The 22,622-nt window shown below is 34.6% G+C and overlaps 1 protein-coding gene across 1 annotated transcript; it reads left to right on the top strand.

Annotated features, from left to right (window-relative positions):
* Positions 1–8,955: 8,955 nt before the first annotated feature.
* LOC107897033 (extensin) lies at positions 8,956–12,766 on the top strand. Its single transcript, XM_016822364.2, has 3 exons — positions 8,956–9,211; positions 11,569–12,345; positions 12,488–12,766. Exons 1-3 carry the CDS (start codon positions 9,145–9,147, stop codon positions 12,517–12,519), a joined length of 876 nt encoding a protein of 291 aa, XP_016677853.1. The 5' UTR covers positions 8,956–9,144; the 3' UTR covers positions 12,520–12,766.
* Positions 12,767–22,622: the final 9,856 nt, after the last annotated feature.

Below are 22,622 nucleotides of genomic sequence, written 5' to 3'. Positions count from 1 at the left end.
TTTATTTTTGAAATTGTTAAAGATTTTCAATGTTGCCATTGATGAATATTTATGATTTTAGATGTTAAATGATGAATTTGAAGTATTAGTTGTTATTTATAAGTATTTTGTTAAGTAATTTTTAATGATTTAAATGTTTAGGGATTAAATTGCTAAAGTAATAATAATTCAATGACTTGATGTGAAATTATTACAAATGTGGGCTGTAATGGATGCTATTAAAATTCAGGTGGTATGAGATTTTCAATAAAATTGGTTTATTTGCATGATTAGGGCACAGGGGCTAAACTGAATACAAATTAAAAGTTGAGGGTAATTTTGTAAAAATGTTAAAAAAGGCTAAATTGCATAAAATGAATTGGTTTTACTGTTTGAATTCATGAATTGAATGAAATTTTTAATTTAGATCAAGAACGAGTGGAAATCGAGGAGAAGAGAAAATTACCAAATAGCCCATGTACTTAGTCATTGTTGCAATTTAGCCAAGTAAGTTCGTATGAACTATAATTATTATAATGTTAATTAAATTAAATGTTTATTATGTTGTTTTTAATGTAAATGAATCAATATATATATGAATGTGTCCATATTATGACGAATTGACAGTTATCGAGTCCCGGTTGAACCTTAGAAATTCATAGGATACAAATGACATGTCATTAGGGTTTTCATATTTCGGGTGCTAGTCTTGAATGTCCTACCGATGGCTGAGGTCCTATATTTGGAATTTGTTTCGGATACTCCACAGCTTATGTGAGCAACGATATAAAGGAAAGGTTATGGCTATATGTTTAAGTACACTTCGTGTGAGCTTTCCCAAGTATTCGATGATATTCTAACTAGTTCAACGGGCATGAAAAGGAAAGGAACGGTAGATGTTCAAATGAACTATATCATGTATTTATGAAAAGGATTGAACATTTGGCAATATGCATATGTTCATGGAAAGGTTAAATGATTCAAATGAAATATGTTCACATGGAAATGGATCATCATATGTTTAGTTCAAGTGAATTATGTTTGTATGCACTAACTCGTGAATTGATAAAGTTGTTTAGGCTTAATCTAAGTATTTGGAATGGAATAGAGAGTAAGTAAATGGAATGGTTCATAATCTTAAAAAAAGGTTGATGATGGTGTAATATGTTTTATAAAATCCTATTATGTTATGAATGAAAAATGTATGTGAGTTGATGGTTATATGGTTTTATAAATCTTATGGCATTGGTATAGGTTTATATTTATCCTATAAAGTTCATTATTGAAATGGAATATTATGTTTAAAATTTATACGAGCTTACTAAGCAGTCATTGCTTACGTAATTAATTTTCCCTTTACTTTACAGATTATCGGAAGCTCAATTGGTTGGAAGTTCGCCGAAGATCTATCACACTATCCAGTGGACAATTCGGTAGTCGATGAGTATTTTGGTTATGGTTTATAATGGCATGTATAGAACGATTGTATTGGTATTATAGAGCATGTGTTAATGATGTTTTGCTATGTGTAAGCTTTGGAAAGATATATTGGTTTGGTACATTTTGATACCTTTCCAAGTTATGTGATGTTGATTACTTTAAAGTGCTTGTTGATATAAGTCACTTGGCATGTTTATGATAATTAGAAAATCGTTACTTGTGACATGTTTTAGTTCATATTTGAACTAGGTTATTATGTTTAAAAATGGTTTAAAGGTGATTTGGTATGTATATGTTATGTAAGTTAACTATATTGGTAAGTTAACTATATTGGTACATTTGATACCTTGTTGATTTCTGTCCATGTGACTATATCATCTTGCATGTTTTGAATGGCTCAAATGGCATGTTTTGTGATGGAAGTGTTAATGGTCATAATTGTGGCATGTTTTGTTAGAAGTTGAATTATGTTTCATGATGGAAATGTGAACAAATGTGCATGTGTAGGTAAGTTTTGATGTTGCTTGTGAGGTGCCTTGAAATGGCATATTGGTTGATTGATTTAAGGCTATTAAATTGGTCATTATATGTATGTTATGGTAAGGTTTTTATGTCTTGATTATGTGCACAAAATTCCTTAAGGTGTATGCATGGTATGGTGTTTGAAATGACTTGATTTTAGGCAAATTCATGTCCACACATCCCGAGACACGAAGGTATGACACACACGGCTTGACGGCACAGCCGTGTGTCTCCTATAGGTTATTTTGCATGCAAGTCAAGCTGTTACACGGCCTAGCACATGGCCTAGTACATAGGCGTGTGGCGCTATTTCGAAAGTTACACGGGTGAGGACACAGGCTGGGACACGACCATATGCCCCTAGTTCGAAGTTTACACGGCCTGAGACACAAGCATGTGTCTCAGCCGTATGACCCTTGTAGTCAAAATTTTGCAACTTTTTCCTACACTTTCCAAATGTTTTTGATTTAGTCCCAAATCATTTCTAAGCTATTTGTAGGGCCTCAAGGGCTCGACTAAGGGTCGATATGTACGTAAATGATTGTTTTATAATGTGTTTAATGTATAAAATGTATGTTTAAATGTTTTGTTTCTATGGTAATGCTCCGTAACCCTATTTTAGTGACAGATACAAGTTAGGGGTGTTACATTACCCCTACCATCATTTTCTCTCTCCCTCGACAGTGACATCATGGTACCGTGGCTAGGTATCGTGGTATCCTCATTAGTCTTGACATGGGGGTCCTTCGGGAGTTTAGGTATCACATTAACTTAGGGCTAGTATTGTGATACCACTGTTGATTGCTCCATCTTCCTTGTTTTCAACACTGTCAGGGGTATCATGACTTCCATGCTTCGATGTCGTGATAACCCTTTTCAGGTGATGTTCTTGGATAACCTAATTTGACATATCAAATTACGGAAAATCAACCTCATAGCCCCCTTAATTTGAAGACAATAGGGAAATAGCCTACAAAGGGAGGTGTCATGAGGAATAACCAAAACACTGGTATGATTTAAAAGATTATAAGTATCCCCCCATCAAGAATATCCTCCAACACTGGACAATGAAGATAACGAAAAGGCATTGGTCTTTTCAATTCAATAAGAAACCCGAAAGGCTCCCCTAACTTCAACTCTACCAAATATATTTCTTAAGATCTGGCTTCAACTATGACAGCCCTAATTTGACCCTAGTTGGAAAGTGGTTTCGGGACCACAAAACCGAATCATAAAAATAATTAACCGTCATATTCTATATTTATTATATGTGAATATGCATGTGTGAAAGTTTCATACTTTACTTTGGTCATTTGTATGTGAAATTTATTAGTTGGGACTTAAGTGAGAAAATTGTGAAATGTGTTAGGCAAATGTAAAAGTGATCTAATAGTACATGTTGTCAAAAAGGTTGGACTTGCATGTCAAATTAGCCAATTCTTTTAGATAGTGGCCGGCCATGTTGTTGATTAAAACATATTATATTTATTATATGTTAATATTTTATATTACAAAAGGAAATAATGAATAAAGAAAAATAAAATATTGATTAGTGGGAGGAGAAACCAAAGTTAGTCCATGTTTGCTCCTCCATTGCCGTAACTAGAAGAAGAAGAAGAAGAAGAAAATCTTTGGGAAAATTCGGCTATGGTGGTTGGCTAAATTAAGGTAAGTTCAATGTTATTCTTGGAAACTTAAGCATCATTTGGATGATTAGTTTAAATTCTACCTATTTTATGGTTTGAAGGTAGGTTTTGAACGAGTTAAGATTCGGCTAAGGTGTTTTAAAAAAAAATTATGGTGGATTGCTTTGATGTCATTAGCATGCTAATTGTGAAGCATTAAGTAGATGATACATAAGATTGTGAAGTGGCTATTCGGGTTCTATAATGAAATTTTGCCAAAGCCGAATGTATCATGAAGAAAAATGTTATATGTGCATTATATAAGTATATGTGTATTCGGCCAAATGAATTCGATTTGAAGTTTTGATAGGTTGAGGGATGAATGGCCGAATGAGCTATAGGCTATGTAAAGATAAAATTTGTATATAAGTTGTGTATGTATGTGTGGCTTTATTAGTTAATGGCGTTCGGCATTATTCTTCATTTATATATATGTGCATTCGGTCTTTGGGAGTAAATAGATGAAGTTAAAATGATAAAGAATGTTTCTAAGACTTGTTAAGTCGTTGTGGCTATTGCCGAATGTATGTTTGGTTAAAGGAAATTTTCAATCGTTTATGCATGAGTATGTGAACTAAATATTTAATGAATATTCGGCAAAATGGGCTTAAGGGTTAAGTCATAAGAATTTTGGGTGGTATTCATATTTGGACATTAAGGTTATATATACTTTGGCTATGTGAGTTAGGTGTTAAGTAACCTAATTATTTGATATGCATATTCGTCATTGTTGGCAATGATATAACCTATGTGTAATTTGCTACATTTGATCATGAGATGGAATTTGTATATGAAAATTTAAGCTTGAGTAGTTAGGGTTAAATGGGTCATATAATGATCTTAAATGGATTGTATGCATATGAGTGTGTAGGTATTTGTGTGTGCAGCATTAAAGCTAAATGGAAATTGGTATTGTGGTAAATGTTCATAAGATGACATTCGGAGTTAGCTATATGTTTTGGAACTATACTGTAATTTGAAAATAAAAGTGTATAATATTAAAGTATGCATTATATATATATGTGCATGTGTATATGCGGTTGTGCATAATTATGAATAAATGATTAAGTGATGATAATCATATATAGGTATGAATATATATATGTCTTATGTATGTACCATATACTTATAGTGACAATCAGATGTATGATTAAATTCATGCATATGAGAGCATGATAAGTTATATGAATCTTTGTTTATGTATGCGAATTAGATATTGATTAAATAAGTATGAAATCGATTCATGACATATTTTATAAAATATAATATGTATTGGAGTTTTATATGATTGTCAAATGCGACTACTAAGAAGTAAAGTTGAGTAAGTAATTTAAATAAATCTATTTGTTTTAATCAAGCTTAAGAGCAATGGAAGTCTAAATCAGATAGGGGAAAGGAGAAAGCAGTCGAGTAGATTATCCACAACTGTTCAAAATATCCGAGGTAAGTTTTAAGTAGTCTCCTCTAGTATATAATTGACAATGTCTTTATAAGAGTATATTAGGTGAATTGCGATCTTTGGTTTGCACTTGAATAAAGTTGAATAACAGATAATGCATGTATATGACTTATAGTCTGATGGTCATTTTGAGTTTAAGATTAAATGGTGAAAAGAATGAGTGATATGAGATATAACTCTTGAGCTGAAATGTGAATGATGATGTGCATATTGAGTTTATATTCGAATGTAATATATGACTATTAAGTGATAAGATGGTTGAGATGTGTTATAATATGACCAAGTATGTAGGAGACTAGAAATATATCCGGACATGAGGTCCGCAGGCTTTATGCTGGTATTATATCCGGGCTAAGTCCCGAAGGCATTTGTGCTGGTGTTATATCCGGGCTAAAGTCCCGCAGGCTTTATGCTGGTATTATATCCGGGCTAAAGTCCCGCAGGCTTTATGCTGGTATTATATCCGGGCTTAAAGTCCCGCATGCTTTCTGGTGGTGATTGGATTTGGGTTTCAAACCTAGCAAACTTAATGCCGATGATTGGAGTAAGATTATGATTTCGAATGTTCGTAGTAAACTACCATTGAATTTGTTCAATGCATTAAGTTGGTCAGGTATGTATTATATACTTGGTATGTATAATATACTTTTATATGTTAGATAGATCGGAATTGAATTGTGAATGCGAAATGAGAAGTATATGTGAAAATCTCATATGTGTATGTGTGTATTCGGTTATGGTGGAAGGTTATATGAGATTGATTTGGTGATATACATGTTAAATAATATGTATGCAAAGAATGGGTAATAAATCTGCTTGGGACAGCAGCAGTAACATGATTTAGGAAAATCACCATAAATTGTGGGAGTTGAGTTAGAGGCTGAATAAATTATTCCATGAAATCTTAATGAGTCTAGTTTCTTATAAAAGAACCTGTGTAAGCAAAAGAATTTCCAATAATGAGATATTTGAAGTGGCGTGGAACAGAGTCAAAATGACTTCGAGGTCCCCTGTTCTGTTTTCAGAAAATCAATATAAATGGTAAAAAAATGGTTATAAGATAAAATTTATATTCTTAGACTCCTTAATGAGTCTAGTTTCAAATGAAATAAACGATAACATATTTCGAGTTCTGTATAATGAGAAAATTGATTCGTAGTGAAGAGTGGTCAGAATAGTTAAACAGTGAAACAGGGGAAACTTCAATAAAAATCTGGTATTTATTGGTCAAACCAAAAATTCTGAAAATTTTATGAATGGAAGATATATGAGTCTATTTTCAGTAAAAATTAACGGCACTTGATTTGGAGTTTCTTAGCTTCAGTTATAAATAATTTAGTGACTGCTGCTCAGGAAAACAGCTTGTAGTGAATTTGTGATTTTGTTGCAAACATGGTTAAAACTTGTAATGAGATGCTTTTCGAGTTCTTATGATCTTATTTGTGATTTCAATATTTGGTTTTAATTGAGTTCAGATTCAAGTGAGGTGAATTTGCTAAATATGCATTATGTTCATGGATACTTGGCCAAAATGGCAATTATCTAGGAATGATTTCTTGAGAATTTGAAATAATCGATCTATGAGTAAATTAATTGTTTGCATTGCTTAAAACTTACTAAGCATTGAAGCTTACTCCGTGTTCTCTTTTCCCTTTTTTTTTAATAGGTTTATACTTTAGCTCGAGTTGGAAGTGCCGGAGATATCATCACACTATTAAGTCATTATGTGAGTTGAGAAGATTGTATATCATCATGGTTTAAGGCATGTATAGGATAGACTATTAGTAGAATGATATTTCGACTTTGTATACATTATAGCCATGCGAAGATGGCTTGCTCATTTTGTTTAGAGAAGCCTTATAATTGAACTAATGTGGTGAAGTGTTTTAGTTATAACTTGATAGTAGTTAAATTGTTATTAGATATTCGGTTATGTTTTGATAGCGAGTCATTTTGAAAATTTATAAGAACTCTTATGGAAAATCAATGAGACATGTTTGTATTGTTGATAATTTATGTCTGGTAAGTATCTTTGATCTTATAGAAGTTTTGTTCAGTCAAGTAATATCTCATAACCTTATTCCGGCAACGGATACGGGTTAGGAGTGTTACATCAACCTCCCCACTCCTCCATAAATAAGCTATTCAGTCTCCTCCCTTCACACTATAAGGTACACCCCATCGTATCTTACCTTCTCCTGCAGGGTATACATATATTGGAACTGAGGCATAAAAGGCCATATCTTCCTCTGACCACATTTGATCATATATCTAATTATTAACCACCAAGAACTCCCAATCAGTTACCCAGGTGTCAAAGAGTACGAATTCAAAAAATTCGTTTCAAATTGGTGAGGCAGCAGGTGAAACCTCGCTTCCAACAAGAATAGCGACAAGTAAAATCCTGGTCTCCCTTCGCTAAAACATGGCCCAAACACAGAGCTTAAACTATGCTTCCCCTTGGGGAAACTAAACTCATACTTGGGATGCCTAGTAAGAAGGCCCCTATATCTTAATGCCCATCTCATTTCCTACTTTGTTGTCATGCACTTACATTCGACGACAACCATCGGCTCATCGTAATCCCTCAAATGTTTTAGGATTTGTCCCTTGTGGCTCTCGTCGTCGAATGCCTCCTAGAATCAACTATAGTTGGCCTATTAATCGTCATCTCCATCCTATTATCAGTGGTAGAAGACCTACTTCTACCCCTCTTCGTTGAAGACCTATTAGTTCTCCTCCCTCTCCTTACTAAAAAATGCAAAAATGGAAAACATTAAAAAAATTTAAAATAGCCAGAAAACTGAACAAGAATCTCAGGCATAATATTTTGAAACAAAAAAGTAGTCTCAAGCACAACAGAAGAGCCATTTATAGACTTCTTAGTTATCCTTCACAAACATGTCATTTTGGGGACTAGAGGCCATGACTAATAACATCTGGTCACCTAAACAATGTCAGATGCTCCTCACCATGACTGCCACTCCCTAAAAGAACATCGCATTTATGAAAATTGTCTGATGGCGTCTCTTCTTCTCTGGCTAGATAAACCTTTAAGAGACTTTCGGAGCATGTCTCTCAAAAGGCCACTTTTTAATCTCCCACTCTATTGGGGGGCTATAATAATACCCTTTCGCAATAAAGAGAAGTGTCAAGCCCAAAAGGTATTGTTGATTCTACATTGACCCTTTAAGCATAACCATCCAACCCACTTCAAACGGAACCTACCACCCGTGTTCATAGGAGAATGTTATCTTAAGGTAAACACACTTCCAAGATAATAAGGAGCCTATTTAGGCTTAATTACCTCATACTGATAGAATCCTATAATATGTGTCCATGATCATCCATTACGCATTTAACGGGATTAAACGCTTATATAGCCAATATCATACCAGTGGACAATGAGACTTTTTTCCTATAAATACCCTGAAAAACTATAGGCAAGGGCTCGATCCTTTTTATACCCTAGAGTTACTCTAAGCATTTATCTTTTCAATCAGCCTGTCCTCTTGTTCTTGCTCTGGCTCTCAACCTCTATAGATGAATCGATCTCCACTACACTACCTTGTCTTCTTCCCTTGTTATGCATTGAATCAACACTACCAAACAAAAAGATGAGGTTTATTTTAATTTAAGGTGGCTCAAGTGTTTCCCCAACCTTGCAAAAATACTCATTAAAGATAGTGAGAAAGAAAAGAGAAAGTGAGAGCTTTGAGTAGAAAGCAAGCAATACAAAAGGGAAACCAAAAACATGCTTTGATAAAATTTTCGGATATGAAGCAAGAATATATGCCAAAATTTTGCATGAACAGCAATAAAAAATATATAAATTTTTATTTTAAAGTTTTAATACTATTCAGATTTACATTTGCAAGCAAAGTGAAGCTCCTCAAGAATCAAATCTTTAATGACCAACCAAGCTACTTGTCTATTTTCCTTGTCTTTATATATTTGTCTTCTGCCCTTTTAGTGGTCCGAAATTTGAACTTCCTCCCCCCCTACCCCCTCCCCCCTCCGCCTCTTTAATATTTGCTTCGCCATTGCTGAAACTGAATCATGGAACACAGGATTTGGATATTCCTTCTTTATTCAACAATGGCAGCCACTTTGCTCATTCATTGCGGTAAGCCCATCTCTACTATAGTATCCTTCAATGTTAAATGTATAGTTTTTGTGGGTTTTTCTTCCACTTCTTCACTGTGCAGACTGTGATGATCTATGTAGATTTTTGTGTTAGATTTACACCCAAATATCTATATTTTTGAATCAACTATGTAAGATTGTCATCTTGATTTTTGATAGTTTCCATTTCAAAATTTCCATGTTTTCAATGTAAACTCGATTCCATGGAATGGAATGGAAGCTTGAACTTCCTTCAACACGAAGAGTTGTGTAGCTATCATATTTTATTTAGTTAACAAATCAATCGTTTTCGCTGATGTGCCATCAACTTTCTTTAGTCGGTTGACATGTCAAAAAGGGTTACTTGGAATATACTAGCTTACTTTGCCATTAAGTTTGTGTTTCAATTGAAAATTAGCTGTGAAAGTATAGATAAGCCTAAATTGCATTCCCTCTTTTATCTATTAAAAGAATGACATGAATAAGTTAAAAATTAATTTTTAAGGATTAATTATAAAAATAGTCAGTCATTCAGCTATACATTTCATTCTATTTTAATCACTCAACCATTAATTTTTTCAATTTAATCATCAAACTTTTTAAAATTAAATATTTTAATCATCTGAGTTGATGTAAACTTTTTTTATTTTTCTAGTAACAAAATTAAACTTCTAATGTTTACACATTCTATCGATTTAATCCTAAATGTAAAAAAAATTAACAACTTTAGCCCTTAATGTTTACAAAATTTGTCATTTTAGTTCTAATTCTAAAAAATTCAATAAATTTGGGCTTCAATATTTACAAAACCTGACAATTCAGTCCAAACTCTAAAATTTTAAAATATATATTTTTGAAAAACAATCATTTTTAGCCCTTTATAATTTATCAGCTAACCCATGTGAGATATTAAAATAAGAAAAAGAGTATTCTCTTCCAAGTCACTTGCAATAATTTATTTTACTATAATTTATGATTCACACTAGACCAAACCAATTGATCTGGAACTTATCTAAAATATTTGGCTGCATTACAACCGAACTATTAACATTTTTAATGCATTTATTTTCTTTTGGATCTTAATTTTTTTGTGTTTTATCGCAACTTTTTGGAGTTTTTTTTTTTTTTTTGCAAGTGACTTGAAAGAGGGTACCCTTTTTTCTTATGTTAATATCTCACGTAGGTTAGCCAATAGGTTATACAAGTTTAAAAATGATTTTTTAAAAATATTTTTAAATTTTTAGAGTTGTGACTAAATTGACAAATTTTCTAAATGTTTGGGGCCAAATTTATTATTTTTTAGAATTAGAACTAAATGACAAATTTTGTAAACATTGAGGCTAAATTTTCTGATTTTTTTTATATTTAGGATCAAATTGATAGAATGTGTAAACATTAGAGGGCTAAGTTTGTTACTAGACCAATAAAAAAGCCCACATTAGGGTGACAAAAATATTTAATTCTGAAAAGTTTAGTTACTAAATCAAAAAAATTAATAGTTTGGTGACTAAAATAGAAAGAAAAGCATAGTTTAGTGACTGTTTTTATTTTACCCATAAAAAATAATTTTCAGCATGTCCACAAAAAAAAATTTTAACGGACGGGCTAATTTGCTTATTTCAAAATGTATAAGGGATAATTTGTCTATTTTTTCAATAGAGTGACCAAAATACAATCTACCCCTAAGTACATGAGCTTCCTTGATACTTTTACCAAAATTAGCCTATCAAGATTGAGTCTTGCATTCAATTTCATGTGATTTGCACTAAAAGAACCATGGAAACCCAAGTACTCGGAGTTAGATTGCATTTTGCCTCCTCTACTAAGAAAAAGGTAAATTAGTCCATGTACATTAGATCAAAGAGTAATCCAGTCTTTTTGTTAAAAATTTCATCAATTTCTACGGTTAAAAATTGGTTTCTTTATGTCATCATAAAATATACATGGCACGCCATGTGTTACTGTCTGGTTATTCAGTTAGCCACACTAGTTTCTAACATTACAAATAAATGAAAGTTTTAACAGAAATGATTAATTTGCTCTTTGATCTAACGTACAATGACTAATTTGCCTATTTTTTGAGTAGAGATGAAAAAATACAATCTAACTCTTAGCACAAGAGTCTCCATAATACTTTTACCTGTAATCTAAATCTTTTTTTAATTAACAAAAATTTTATTATGGGCATCATTTTATATTTTTTAAATGAAACCCGAACTTTAATCCAGTTGGTTCATATAATCACTTTTATAAGATGTATCTAATAAATTCAATATTCGAATCTTAATATTTATAACTCTTTTATTATCCTAAGTTTGAGATATTAATTGTAAATATCTTTGTTTTTGCTTTGGTTAGATGCAAGAAAACCAATGGGACTAGTCAAAGATCTAAAACATGGAAGAAGTTCAATGACAAAGCACACAAACAAATTGCAACTAATGAGTAAGCTCATGAGTCTAGTGATTGAACCTACTGATGTATCCAATACTCAACCATATAGAGTAAGCTCACCATTTTCTTTGCCACCTTTTGATTCTCTACCTCCTGTAAATTATCCTCCTTATTGTAGTCCCCCTAATGCCCCTGCTTCAACCCTTCCAACTCCCATCGGAATGTCCACTCCTAGCTTCCCTCCTACTCTTCCGGGCCTAAGCCCACCACCAAGCACCACTGGGACCAGTCCAAGCCCGCCTGAATTCTCGGCCACCCCGAACACACCGCAAGCGATACCAACACCGACAATTTATGAGCCCAGTCCACCAGCCATTGTGATTAGCCCACCATTCTATGTCCCATCTCCAATTGGGTTTAATCCAAGCCCACCAGTGTTTTTACCACCAATAGTGTACCCTCCACCAACGGGTCCACCACCTCCCAACGTGGCTCCAAGCACAGCCTTATGGTGCGTGGCTAAGCCATCGGTGCCTGACCCAATAATTCAAGAAGCTATGAACTATGCATGTGGGTCTGGAGCAGATTGTAATTCCATTCAGCCTAGTGGGTCATGCTTTCACCCTGACACTTTGTATGCACATGCTTCTTATGCTTTTAATAGTTATTGGCAAAGAACAAAGTATTCTGGTGGTACATGTGAATTTGGAGGCACTGCCATACTTGTCACAGTTGATCCAAGTGAGTTTCTTTTGTTTTTTTTTATTATTATCATTTATTTTTTAAGTATGAAAATTTGAAATCAGCGAAGACATTACGAATTGAATTGCTATTTAATTGGACATTTTTGTTTCTGTATTAATTGCTTTTGTTGTACCGACAGGCTATGATAGTTGCCATTTTGAGTACGACTGATTGATGAAGATAGGGATCTCTCCTTGACAGCTAGAAATTTTTTTTCCCTTCTTATTTTTCTTTTTTCAATAAAGAAAGTAAATTTTCCTTCACGTTACCTGACCCAATCATAAATTTTGTAAGTATAAATTTTCTTAGGCAATCCTATTTGGATATAGGATGTTTTTTTGGGTTTATAATAGTTCCTGCCCTCGTGAAAATTGTACAATGCATTGCAAAACTATTGGAATAAAAAGGAATTGGATTATTTATTTATTTATTAACTCTTAAAAATATGTAAAAACGACAAAGGGCTTGATTTAATTGAGATTTAATTTTTTTTCGAGGCGCTTACTCCGTAATGTTAGATATTATCTCATGTTTGAAATCTTAATAGAATACGATTTTTAAAATGTGTTTGATAAAAAAATTAGTTTACAAAGAAAAATATTAATTAAAATATCAAAAAAAATTTATATTAACATATTTGATTCACTAGGCACTTTCTAATAAATTCTGATAAAAAATATATTTTCTTATGAATGTAATGATGCTTGACAAAATTGTCTTTATAAAATAAAATATATATATTTTTAAATTTTTTATATTTAATAAGTATTTCAATTAAATATTTAATAATATTTTCAATAATATTTATTATTAATAAACACTCAAATTAATTTACAAGTTATGATTGTCTCACATTTTGTTAATCAAATAGCATACATGAGAGTATACTGAAAGGCAGCTAATTTTAAGTTCAAATGTATTCACATATTACATATAAAGTTTGAAATTATTTTAATACTAACAATTGACAACCATAAAAAATATATCCAAAAAAATCACTAGAAAAGAAAATATAAATATTTACTTTTGATAGAATATTAGTAGAATCTTTTTTTTATTTTATAAGCATGTTGAAGGTGTGATAAGTGTCACATTTATTTATATAATTAATTTTTTTTATTTTTTACACCATTTTATAATACATTAGTTAAATTTACTCGTTTGTGAAGTTTAAAAAACTCTCCAATATATATATTAAATAATTTTCATTTACTTGAAGCTACATATGTGTATGGCCGATTAAAAATTCTAACAATTATTTTATTCTTTTAGCAGCCCTTTCAAATTTTGCTTTACAAATGTAGATATTAAAATATGTTTTTTTTTAGAAAAATCAAATGGATCAGATTTTATGATAAATAAGTTAATAATTTAAACTAGAATAAAATAATGGTTATTTTTATTTTAGCAATTGTTTTTATTGTCCGTAAAGTTACTTTCACACATATAATCATGAGAATTATCTTCAATTGTTTTACGGAAATAATTCTTAAGGGAATATTATATTCCAAGGAATGTATCACAACTTTATTGCATTAAACATGTACCAAATGTCTCTTATGTTTTTATAAATAATTATAAAGGAAATGAAAGTAAAAGAAAATGAAGGAAGGAAGATTAATGGAAATATATATATATTGTTTGCTTAATTAAAATTAGTAAAGTTTAGAAATAATTATAACTTTAATTTTGTTAAATTGTAGAAAGTAAATAAAATGATTATAAAAGTTTGTTTCCTATCCCTTTTTATAAAATAAATTATGTAAAAGATTAATAAGATAAAAAGCACTATTCTTTGAATTAGACTAGGCAGTTGAATTGATTGGATTAAGAATCGATCAAGGTATTGGTCCTGAATAAGGGATAGGACTAATTGATCAGTAAGCTAGTTGAACCGAGTTGAACTAACCTAAAGACCGGTTGAATTGATTTTCTGTAACACCCCGAACCCGAGGCCGTCACCGGAGTCGAACACGAGGTGTTAACAGACTTCAAACCACTTATTAAAATTTTTCCAGACAAGCTGTCAATCTGCATACTAGTCTCTTTAAAAATCATATCTTGAGCTCTGGAACTCAAAATCCAGTTCCGTGAATTTTCCCTGAAACTAGACTCATATTCCCATTTACATATTTTTTTCTAGAATTTTTGGTTGGGCCAATTAGTACAGTTTATTAGTCAAAGTCTCCCATGTTACTGGGGTCGACTACACTGACCTTTGCGCATTACGACCTGGATATCTCCCTGTACAGAACTTCCATACTGATGCCGTTTGTTTCTATAGAAACTAGACTCAGAGAGGAATCTATACATATATGGTATGACTCCAAATTATCTCTGGTTAATTTATAATGAATTTCCAAAGTCGGAGCAGGGAATCCAGAAACCGTTCTGGCCCTGTCACACGAGAACCTGATTATCTCTTAACATACTGTCCATATGATCCTTTCGTTACTTCTATATGAAAATAGACTCATCGAACTTCGATTACATAATTTATTCATCAATTAATTCCACTCCTACTATTTTTAGTGATTTTTCAATCTCATGTCACTGCTGCTGCCAGCATCTGTTACGAAAGCAACTATGCCCACTTCGTGTTTACTCCTTGATCTAACTAATAATTCATCATGCATATCACAAATTATGATCATGACTAACCATGCCAAAGGCTAATCATTGTCAAACTTCCCCCTACTACACTATTGCCATATCATGAATTTTAACACCAAAATAATCAACCATGACGTATGGCATAAAAAGGTCGAATTATCAAGATTTGCGACCTAACGTTATGAATCCAAACCCAACCGAACATTTATGCCATTTTCGCATGGCTAAAAGATTACATACCAAAGTTCAAACACAACATAATAGCCTATACATGCCGAAATGTTCTCCTAAGCCAACTAAGAAGAAAGTACCAAAACTTGCTATCCGGTGTGATGACTTCGATGACGACCCGACCACGCAAAAAGAGACGAGTCCAAGAAACCTAGTATGGGTGACAAGGAAACACCGAGTGAGTTTATAACTCAGTAAGTCATAAGCAATACACTACCATCCATTAATAACATTATCACAAGAGGAAACAAAATGGAACGAGGCTAGTTACTCCATCCATACCGAACCATACCATAGTTCCTCCGACCTATCGGTTCAATCTCATACCAAATCATGCATTCACATTCCATATACTCATCAATAGAATATTCGAGGCATTTTCATAAATCATTTCATTTTCGTTACAATCATACAACTAAACGGCCTTTCACCCATTCCACGATAAATCTTATGTACGTGACTTCAAGTATATTTGTCACATAGGTTCAACTTACCAAGCTCAACTCCAACTATAAACATAGCACCTATTAGCCATGAACTCAAGATACTTACCCGATCCGCTGTCCGTGATCGACTCAATAGCGTCGCACACTTAGTGTCCATAATGATTCAAGAATATATATTAAGTCCGCACACTCAGTGCTATATAATCAACTCGCACACTTAGTGCTACATAATCAAACTCGCACACTTAGTGCTACATAGTCAACTCGCACACTTAGTGCTACATAGTCAAACTCGCACACTTAGTGCTACATAGTCAATTCGCACACTTAGTGCTGCACAATTTAAACCCGCACACGTAGCGCCAATCTCATGGTCATAAATGTTTATACCCGCACATTTAGTGCCGAGATCAACAACTCAATACATCTCACCTCTTTTCTTTTCATTCAACACTTTCATCATCACATACGTACATGCATATATATATATTTATTCATTCCATTCAGCATCATTACATAAACGTTATGACCATTTGAATTAATACCAACTATATGCTTAATGACTTACTTTATGTTGGGTAAAATAATTCCGAGTCGGCTACCCGATGACCTTCGATTTCCCCTTGTTGGACGCCTCTTGATACGGGGTTGCGCGCGGACCAAGATCGAGTTGCCAAGTCACGAGAAACTCCTACGAAAACCCTAAACAATTAGATCTGAAACGAAACAGAAAATTAAAAGATTAGATTTTTGAATTTTCAGATCTAAAATAAAATCCCCAAATCAGCAAAGAATCAAATTGAGAATAGAAATAAGTGTTAGGGTTCTTGAAACCCTCAAGGAGATTGTGATTCTGCCCAATTGAACACCAAGATAGTTTTCCCCAAATTTCGACAATCTAATTTCACCCAAAAAGAGTATGGAAAAACCCTAGAAATTGGGGATTTTTGGGCTGATTCCTTAAGATAGAAAAAGGCTGAAAACACAATAAGAACAGAAAATAGATTAGATAATGATTCAGCACAAGTAGAAATAAAGAAAGAATTGACAGTAAGAAATTAAAAGATAAGTCCTAAGAAGCCTTGAAATCTTGAAAGATCTCACAACTCCCTTCAAACGGCTCTAATCTCCCCTCCAAAGAATATCAATGGCAAGAAGAAGGTTGAAGATGGCTCCCACAATCACAAGATTGTTAAAACAACTTCTAAAGAAAATTCAAGAGAGAAATCTTGGAGAAAACTCAAAGAAAATTCTGCTCTCAACAAATCTGAAATTTTAATAATAATGATAAGTGTTTAACAAGGTGGACAGCCATGCCTTTAAATAGGCCTTATAACTAGTCCTAATCTAATTAGAAAACTAAAATAAAAAAAACTCCTAATTATTTTAATATGGAAATTCGGTCAAAGGTCATTTTATCTGGGACTCTTGGACTGAATATTGACATAAAAATTTAAACTAAGTAAATAAATAAATAAATAAATAAAATAAAAATAAAACTTTACAACTTGGGCCACTTTGACAATTTGGCCTGATTTTCAACTAAGTATGGATGGATTTCTTGATTGGGCTGGGAATTTTCTTATTGGGCCTCGCCTTCAAGAATTTGGGCTTTTGTGACTCGTATCATTCCCCCCTTCCTCAAAAAGATTCGTCCTCGAATCTGAAAAATCAAATGAACTCGACTTTCCTCTATCGAACGGGACTAATGGCAATTGAGTCCACTGAGAAGAATAGCCATGAGTGTGACAGCCCAAAATTGACCCTAGTCGGGAAGTGGTTTCGGGACCGTTAAACCGAGTCACCAAAATGTTTGAATGTGATATTTATTGTCTAGAATATGTAACTATGAATGTGTGAAAATTTCAAGCTTCGATTTAGTCGATTGCATGTGAATTAAGTCAATAGGACTTATGTGAGAAAATTTTAAAATGTGATAGGTCAATGCGTAAGGACCTATTAGTGCATGTGGGAAAAAAGGGGGGACTTGCATGTCAAATTCCCCCTCCTAATAAGTAGTGGCCGGCCATGCTATGGGTGGAAACATGTTGGGAACATGTTGGCCTAGTGAGGTATGTAGGATAAAATATAATAAGAAGTATGGGGAAATAAAGAAATGGAAAAAGGAAAGGATGTGTGTAATTGTTTCTTCCCCTCCCCATTGCCGTGAAAGTAAGAAGGAAAAACAAAAAAAAAGTGTCCATCTTTCTTCATTTCCCCTTGGCCGAATGTTCTAAGGAAGAAAGAAAAACAAGTTGTGTTTTTTTGGTTCTTCTTGGCCGGATTGAAAGAAAGAATTGGGGCAAAAACATTCGGTCACTTGAAGCTTGAGAAGGGGGGGATGGGTGAAGAAAACTAAGTGTTCATCTTTGTTTCTTCTAAGCCGAATGTGAAGGAAGAATAGGGGAGAAACACCACTCGGTCATCCTAGGCTTAAACTAAGGTAAAAAGTTCATGTTAAAATTTGATTTTGGGAATGAATAAAGCTTTCGGCCATAGTAGTCAATAAAGAATATGGCTGTTGTTTCATATTAATTTGGACGAATCATGGTGGATGGGCGTTTGAGCCAAACAAATGATCATATGTATGCATTAGATGCTAAGTAGAAAGAATCGGCTATCATGTTGGATGCTATTGCCGAATATGAACTTGGTTATATTTGAGTAATGTATGTGTTTTGAGTTGACGGCATGAAAAGAAGGCTTAAAATGTGTTATAAACAAATTATATGTTAAACTAAGGTTTGCTAAATTACCATTTTTCCTTGCCGAATATGTGCTTAATTAAACAAGAGTTTGTGTTGAATGTTTAAATAATTTAGATAATTATTAATCTAAGTCTAAGCTAGGTAAAGTAAATGATTGTGGCTTAATTGTTTTAGGGCAAGTGGCTATTATGGTGAAATGCAAATTCGGTCATGGAATTTAATGTATTTCTTATTGAATTTTGATAAATTTTGTTATAAGAAATATTAAGGATGAAATTGAGTTGGCTATTTAAATGACATTAATTTTTGGTATTAAGTTGAATTGGAAAGTTGATAAATGTGTAAATATGACTTAGGGCTTATATAAGCATTCGACATTAGCTAAGGAGTGAGAATTTGATAGTTGATGTATATGTAAATGGGTAGTGTTAATTGAATGTGATTTATTTGGTGATAATCGTAGTGGTTAAACTAGTTAAATTATTGATTTAGCTCAAGGAGTTAAAGGAGGTGAATCGAGCAAAGGCAAAGAAAAGGTCATCGAGTAGCCGAGTTGGAACCGTCTTACCCAACACGAGGTAAGTCGTTAAGCATGTAGTTGGTATTATTTCAAATGGTCATAATGTTTATGTATTGATGCTGAATGGAATGAATAAATATACATATATATATATATGCATGTACGTATGTGATGATGAAATTGTTGAATGAAAAGAAAAGAGGTAAGATGTACTGAGTTGTTGATCTCGGCACTAAACGTGCGGGTATAACCATTTATGACCATGAGATTGGCGCTAAGTGCGCGGGATTAAATTGTACAGCACTAAGTGTGCGATTTGACTATGTTGCACTAAGTGTGCGAAACGAATATGATGCACTAAGTGTGCGAATTGACCATGCGGCACTAAGTGTGCGAGTTTGACTATGTAGCACTAAGTGTGCGATTTGATTACGTAGCACTAAGTGTGCGAGTTGATTATATAGCACTGAGTGTGCGGACTCAATATACATTCGTGAATCATTATGGACACTATGTGTGCGACACCATTGAGTCGATCGCGGACAGCGGATCGGGTAAGTGTCCTGAGTACATGGCTAATAGGTGCTATGCTTATACTTGGTGTTGAGCCCGGTAAGTTTGAACCTATGTGACAAATATACTTGAAGTCACGTACATAAAATTTATCGTAGGATGGGTGAAAGGCCGTTTAGTCGTTTGATTGTAACGAAAATAAATTGATTTATGAAAATGCTTCAATGTCCTATTGATGAGTATATGGAATGTGAATGCATGAATTGATATGAAATTGAATCGATAGGTGGGAGGAACTATGGTATGGTTCGGTATGGATGGAGTAAATGGTCTCGTTCCATTTTGTTTCCTCTTGTGATAATGTTATTGATGGATGGTAGTACATTGCTTATGACTTACTGAGTTATAAACTCACTCGGTGTTTCCTTGTCACCCATTATAGGTTGCTTGGACTCATCTATTTTTGCGGGGTCAGGTCGTCATCGAAGTCATCACACCGGATAGCAAGTTTTGGTACTTTCTTCTTAGTTGGCTTAGAAGAACATTTTGGCATGTATAAGCTATTACGTTGTGTTTGAACTTTGGCATGTAAACTTTAAGCCATGCGAAAATGGCACGAATGTTCGATTGAGTTGGATCAAGGGTAGGCATGAAATGGACCTAGTTACTTTCGTAACAGATGCTGGCAGCAGCAGTGTCATGAGATTGAAAAATCACTAAAAATAGTAGGAGTGGAATTAATTGATGAATAAATTATGTAATCGAAGCTCGATGAGTCTGTTTTCATGAGGAAGTAACGAAAAGATCATATGGGCAGTATATTAAGAGATAATCAGATTTTTGTGGGACAGGGCCAGAACGGTTTCTAGATTCCCTGCTCCGACTTTGGAAATTCATTATAAATTAACCAGAGATAATTAGGGGTCGTACCATATATGTATAGATTGCTCTCTGAGTCTAGTTTTCATAGAAACAAACGGCATCAGTATTGAAGCCCGTGCAGGGAGATATTCAAGTCGTAATGGGCAAAGGTCAGTGTAGTCGACCCCTGCAACATGGGAGACTTTGACTAATAAACTGTACTAATTGGCCCGACCAAAAATTCTAGAAAAAAATACATAGATGGGCACATGAGTCTAGTTTCTGGGAAAAATTACAAAACTGATTTTCGAGTTACGAAACTCAAGATATGATTTTTATAACGACTAGTACACAGATTGGGCAGTGTCTGGAAAATAAATTTTATAAGGGGTTAAAGTCAGTTAACACCTCGTGTTCGACTCCGGTGTCGGTTTCGGGTTCGGGGTGTTACATTTGATTGGTATCAGAGCTATGGTTTAGTCGGTTCTAGGACTACCATAGCACGTATGAGTCTAGCTATACATGCCTTAATGTTAATGTTTAAAAGGGTGATGACTTCTGACGGTTGAAATGTTTTTGTTTTGATTAGTAAATGGATCCCGGTGTAGAAAGAACCCTAGCGGATGACGTTGAGAGCGTAGCGGCTGCTCCTGCACAAGGGACGCCGCCTGTTGAACCTCAGTCATCTGCGAATAATCAAGGTGAGGGGGCTAAACAAGCCTTCTTTACCATGATGAATGAGTGGGTCGCGCAATATGCCCGAACCAACCCGGCTGTCCAACAATTCCCAAATTTGAATAATCCACCCCAAGAGCCTGTAATGCCATCAGTCGCTGATCCTGTGAGGCTGAGTAAGCCACTTGTAGACTTGATTAGGAAGCGTGGGGCCGAGAAGTTCAAGGCCATAGTAACTGATGATGCCGAAAGGGCCGAGTTCTGGCTTGATAACACCATTCGGGTGTTCGATGAATTGTCATGCACACCTGACGAATGTCTAAAATGTGCTGTATCTCTGTTGCGAGACTCAGCCTACTATTGGTGGAGGACCTTGATTTCCATAGTCCCGAACGAGCGAGTAACTTGGGACTTCTTTCAAACGGAATTTCGAAAGAAATTTATTAGCCAACGGTTCATTGATCAGAAGCGTAAGGAGTTCTTGGAACTCAAGCAAGGCCGTATGGCTGTATCTGAATACGAACATGAATTCGTAAGACTCAGTAGGTATGCCCGGGAGTGTGTAGCTGATGAGGTTGCTATGTGCAAAAGGTTCGAGGAAGGATTGAATGAAGATTTAAAGCTACTAATGGGTATTTTGGAAATAAAAGAATTCGTAACACTAGTCGAACGAGCCTGCAAGACGGAAGAACTTGGAAAGGAGAAGAGGAAGGCTGAATTTGAAGCTAGAGACTATCGTAAAAGATCGACGGGTAAAGCTCCGTTCTCAGCTGTAAAGAAGTTCAGGGAGGACATTAATAAGTCGAGGGCGACTGCGGGAATTTCCATCAGGGCAAGACCATCGATGGACTCCCGAGCTACTTCGGTAGCTAGTGTGGGCAATAATCGTCACGAGAAACCTGAATGTCCCCAATGTGGAAGACGACACCTAGGTGAATGTTGGGGCAAGTCTACTAGCAGGGCCTGTTACGGATGCGGTTCGAAGGACCACTTCATTAGAGATTGCACGGAGCTGGATGAGAAGAATAAGATTCAAGGTGCAAGACCTAGTGGAGTGACATCTAGAGGTAGACCACCGAGAATTTTAGGAGGCAGGGGTGGTAGTCAGAGGGGGGCCTCTGATACGGCCGATCGCGCCGAGAACCGTACTCCTGCTAGAGCATATGCCATTCGCGCACGAGAGGAGGCATCCTCCCCCGACGTCATCACTGGTACCTTCACTCTCTTTGATACTAATGTGATTGCATTGATTGACCCTGGTTCTACTCATTCATATGTATGCGAAACCTTAGCAACCAGTAAGACTCTACCTGTTGAGTCTACTGAGCTCGTAATTCGAGTATCAAACCCTTTGGGTCAATGCGTACTTGTTGATAAAGTGTGTAAGAGATGCCCTCTAATAATCCGAGAATCCTGTTTTCCGGCCGATTTGATGCTTTTGCCGTTCGATGAGTTTGATGTTATTCTTGGTTTGGATTGGTTAACCGCGCATGATGCGGTTGTGAATTGCAAAAGCAAGACTATCGATTTGAGGTGCGCAAATAACGAAATAATCCGAGTTGAGTCTGCGGACTTAAGGGGGTTGCCAGCTGTAATATCAGCAATGTTGGCCCAGAAATATGTAAGGAAAGGGTGCGAAGCATACCTCGCGTATGTACTTGATGACAAGGAGTTAGAAAAGAAACCCGAATCGGTGCCGGTGGTTTG

Source organism: Gossypium hirsutum, chromosome A10, assembly GCF_007990345.1.
Source record: "Gossypium hirsutum isolate 1008001.06 chromosome A10, Gossypium_hirsutum_v2.1, whole genome shotgun sequence".
Taxonomy (NCBI): domain Eukaryota; kingdom Viridiplantae; phylum Streptophyta; class Magnoliopsida; order Malvales; family Malvaceae; genus Gossypium; species Gossypium hirsutum.
Note: the sequence above shows the minus strand (reverse complement) of the source record. Positions and strands in the feature narration are given on the sequence as shown.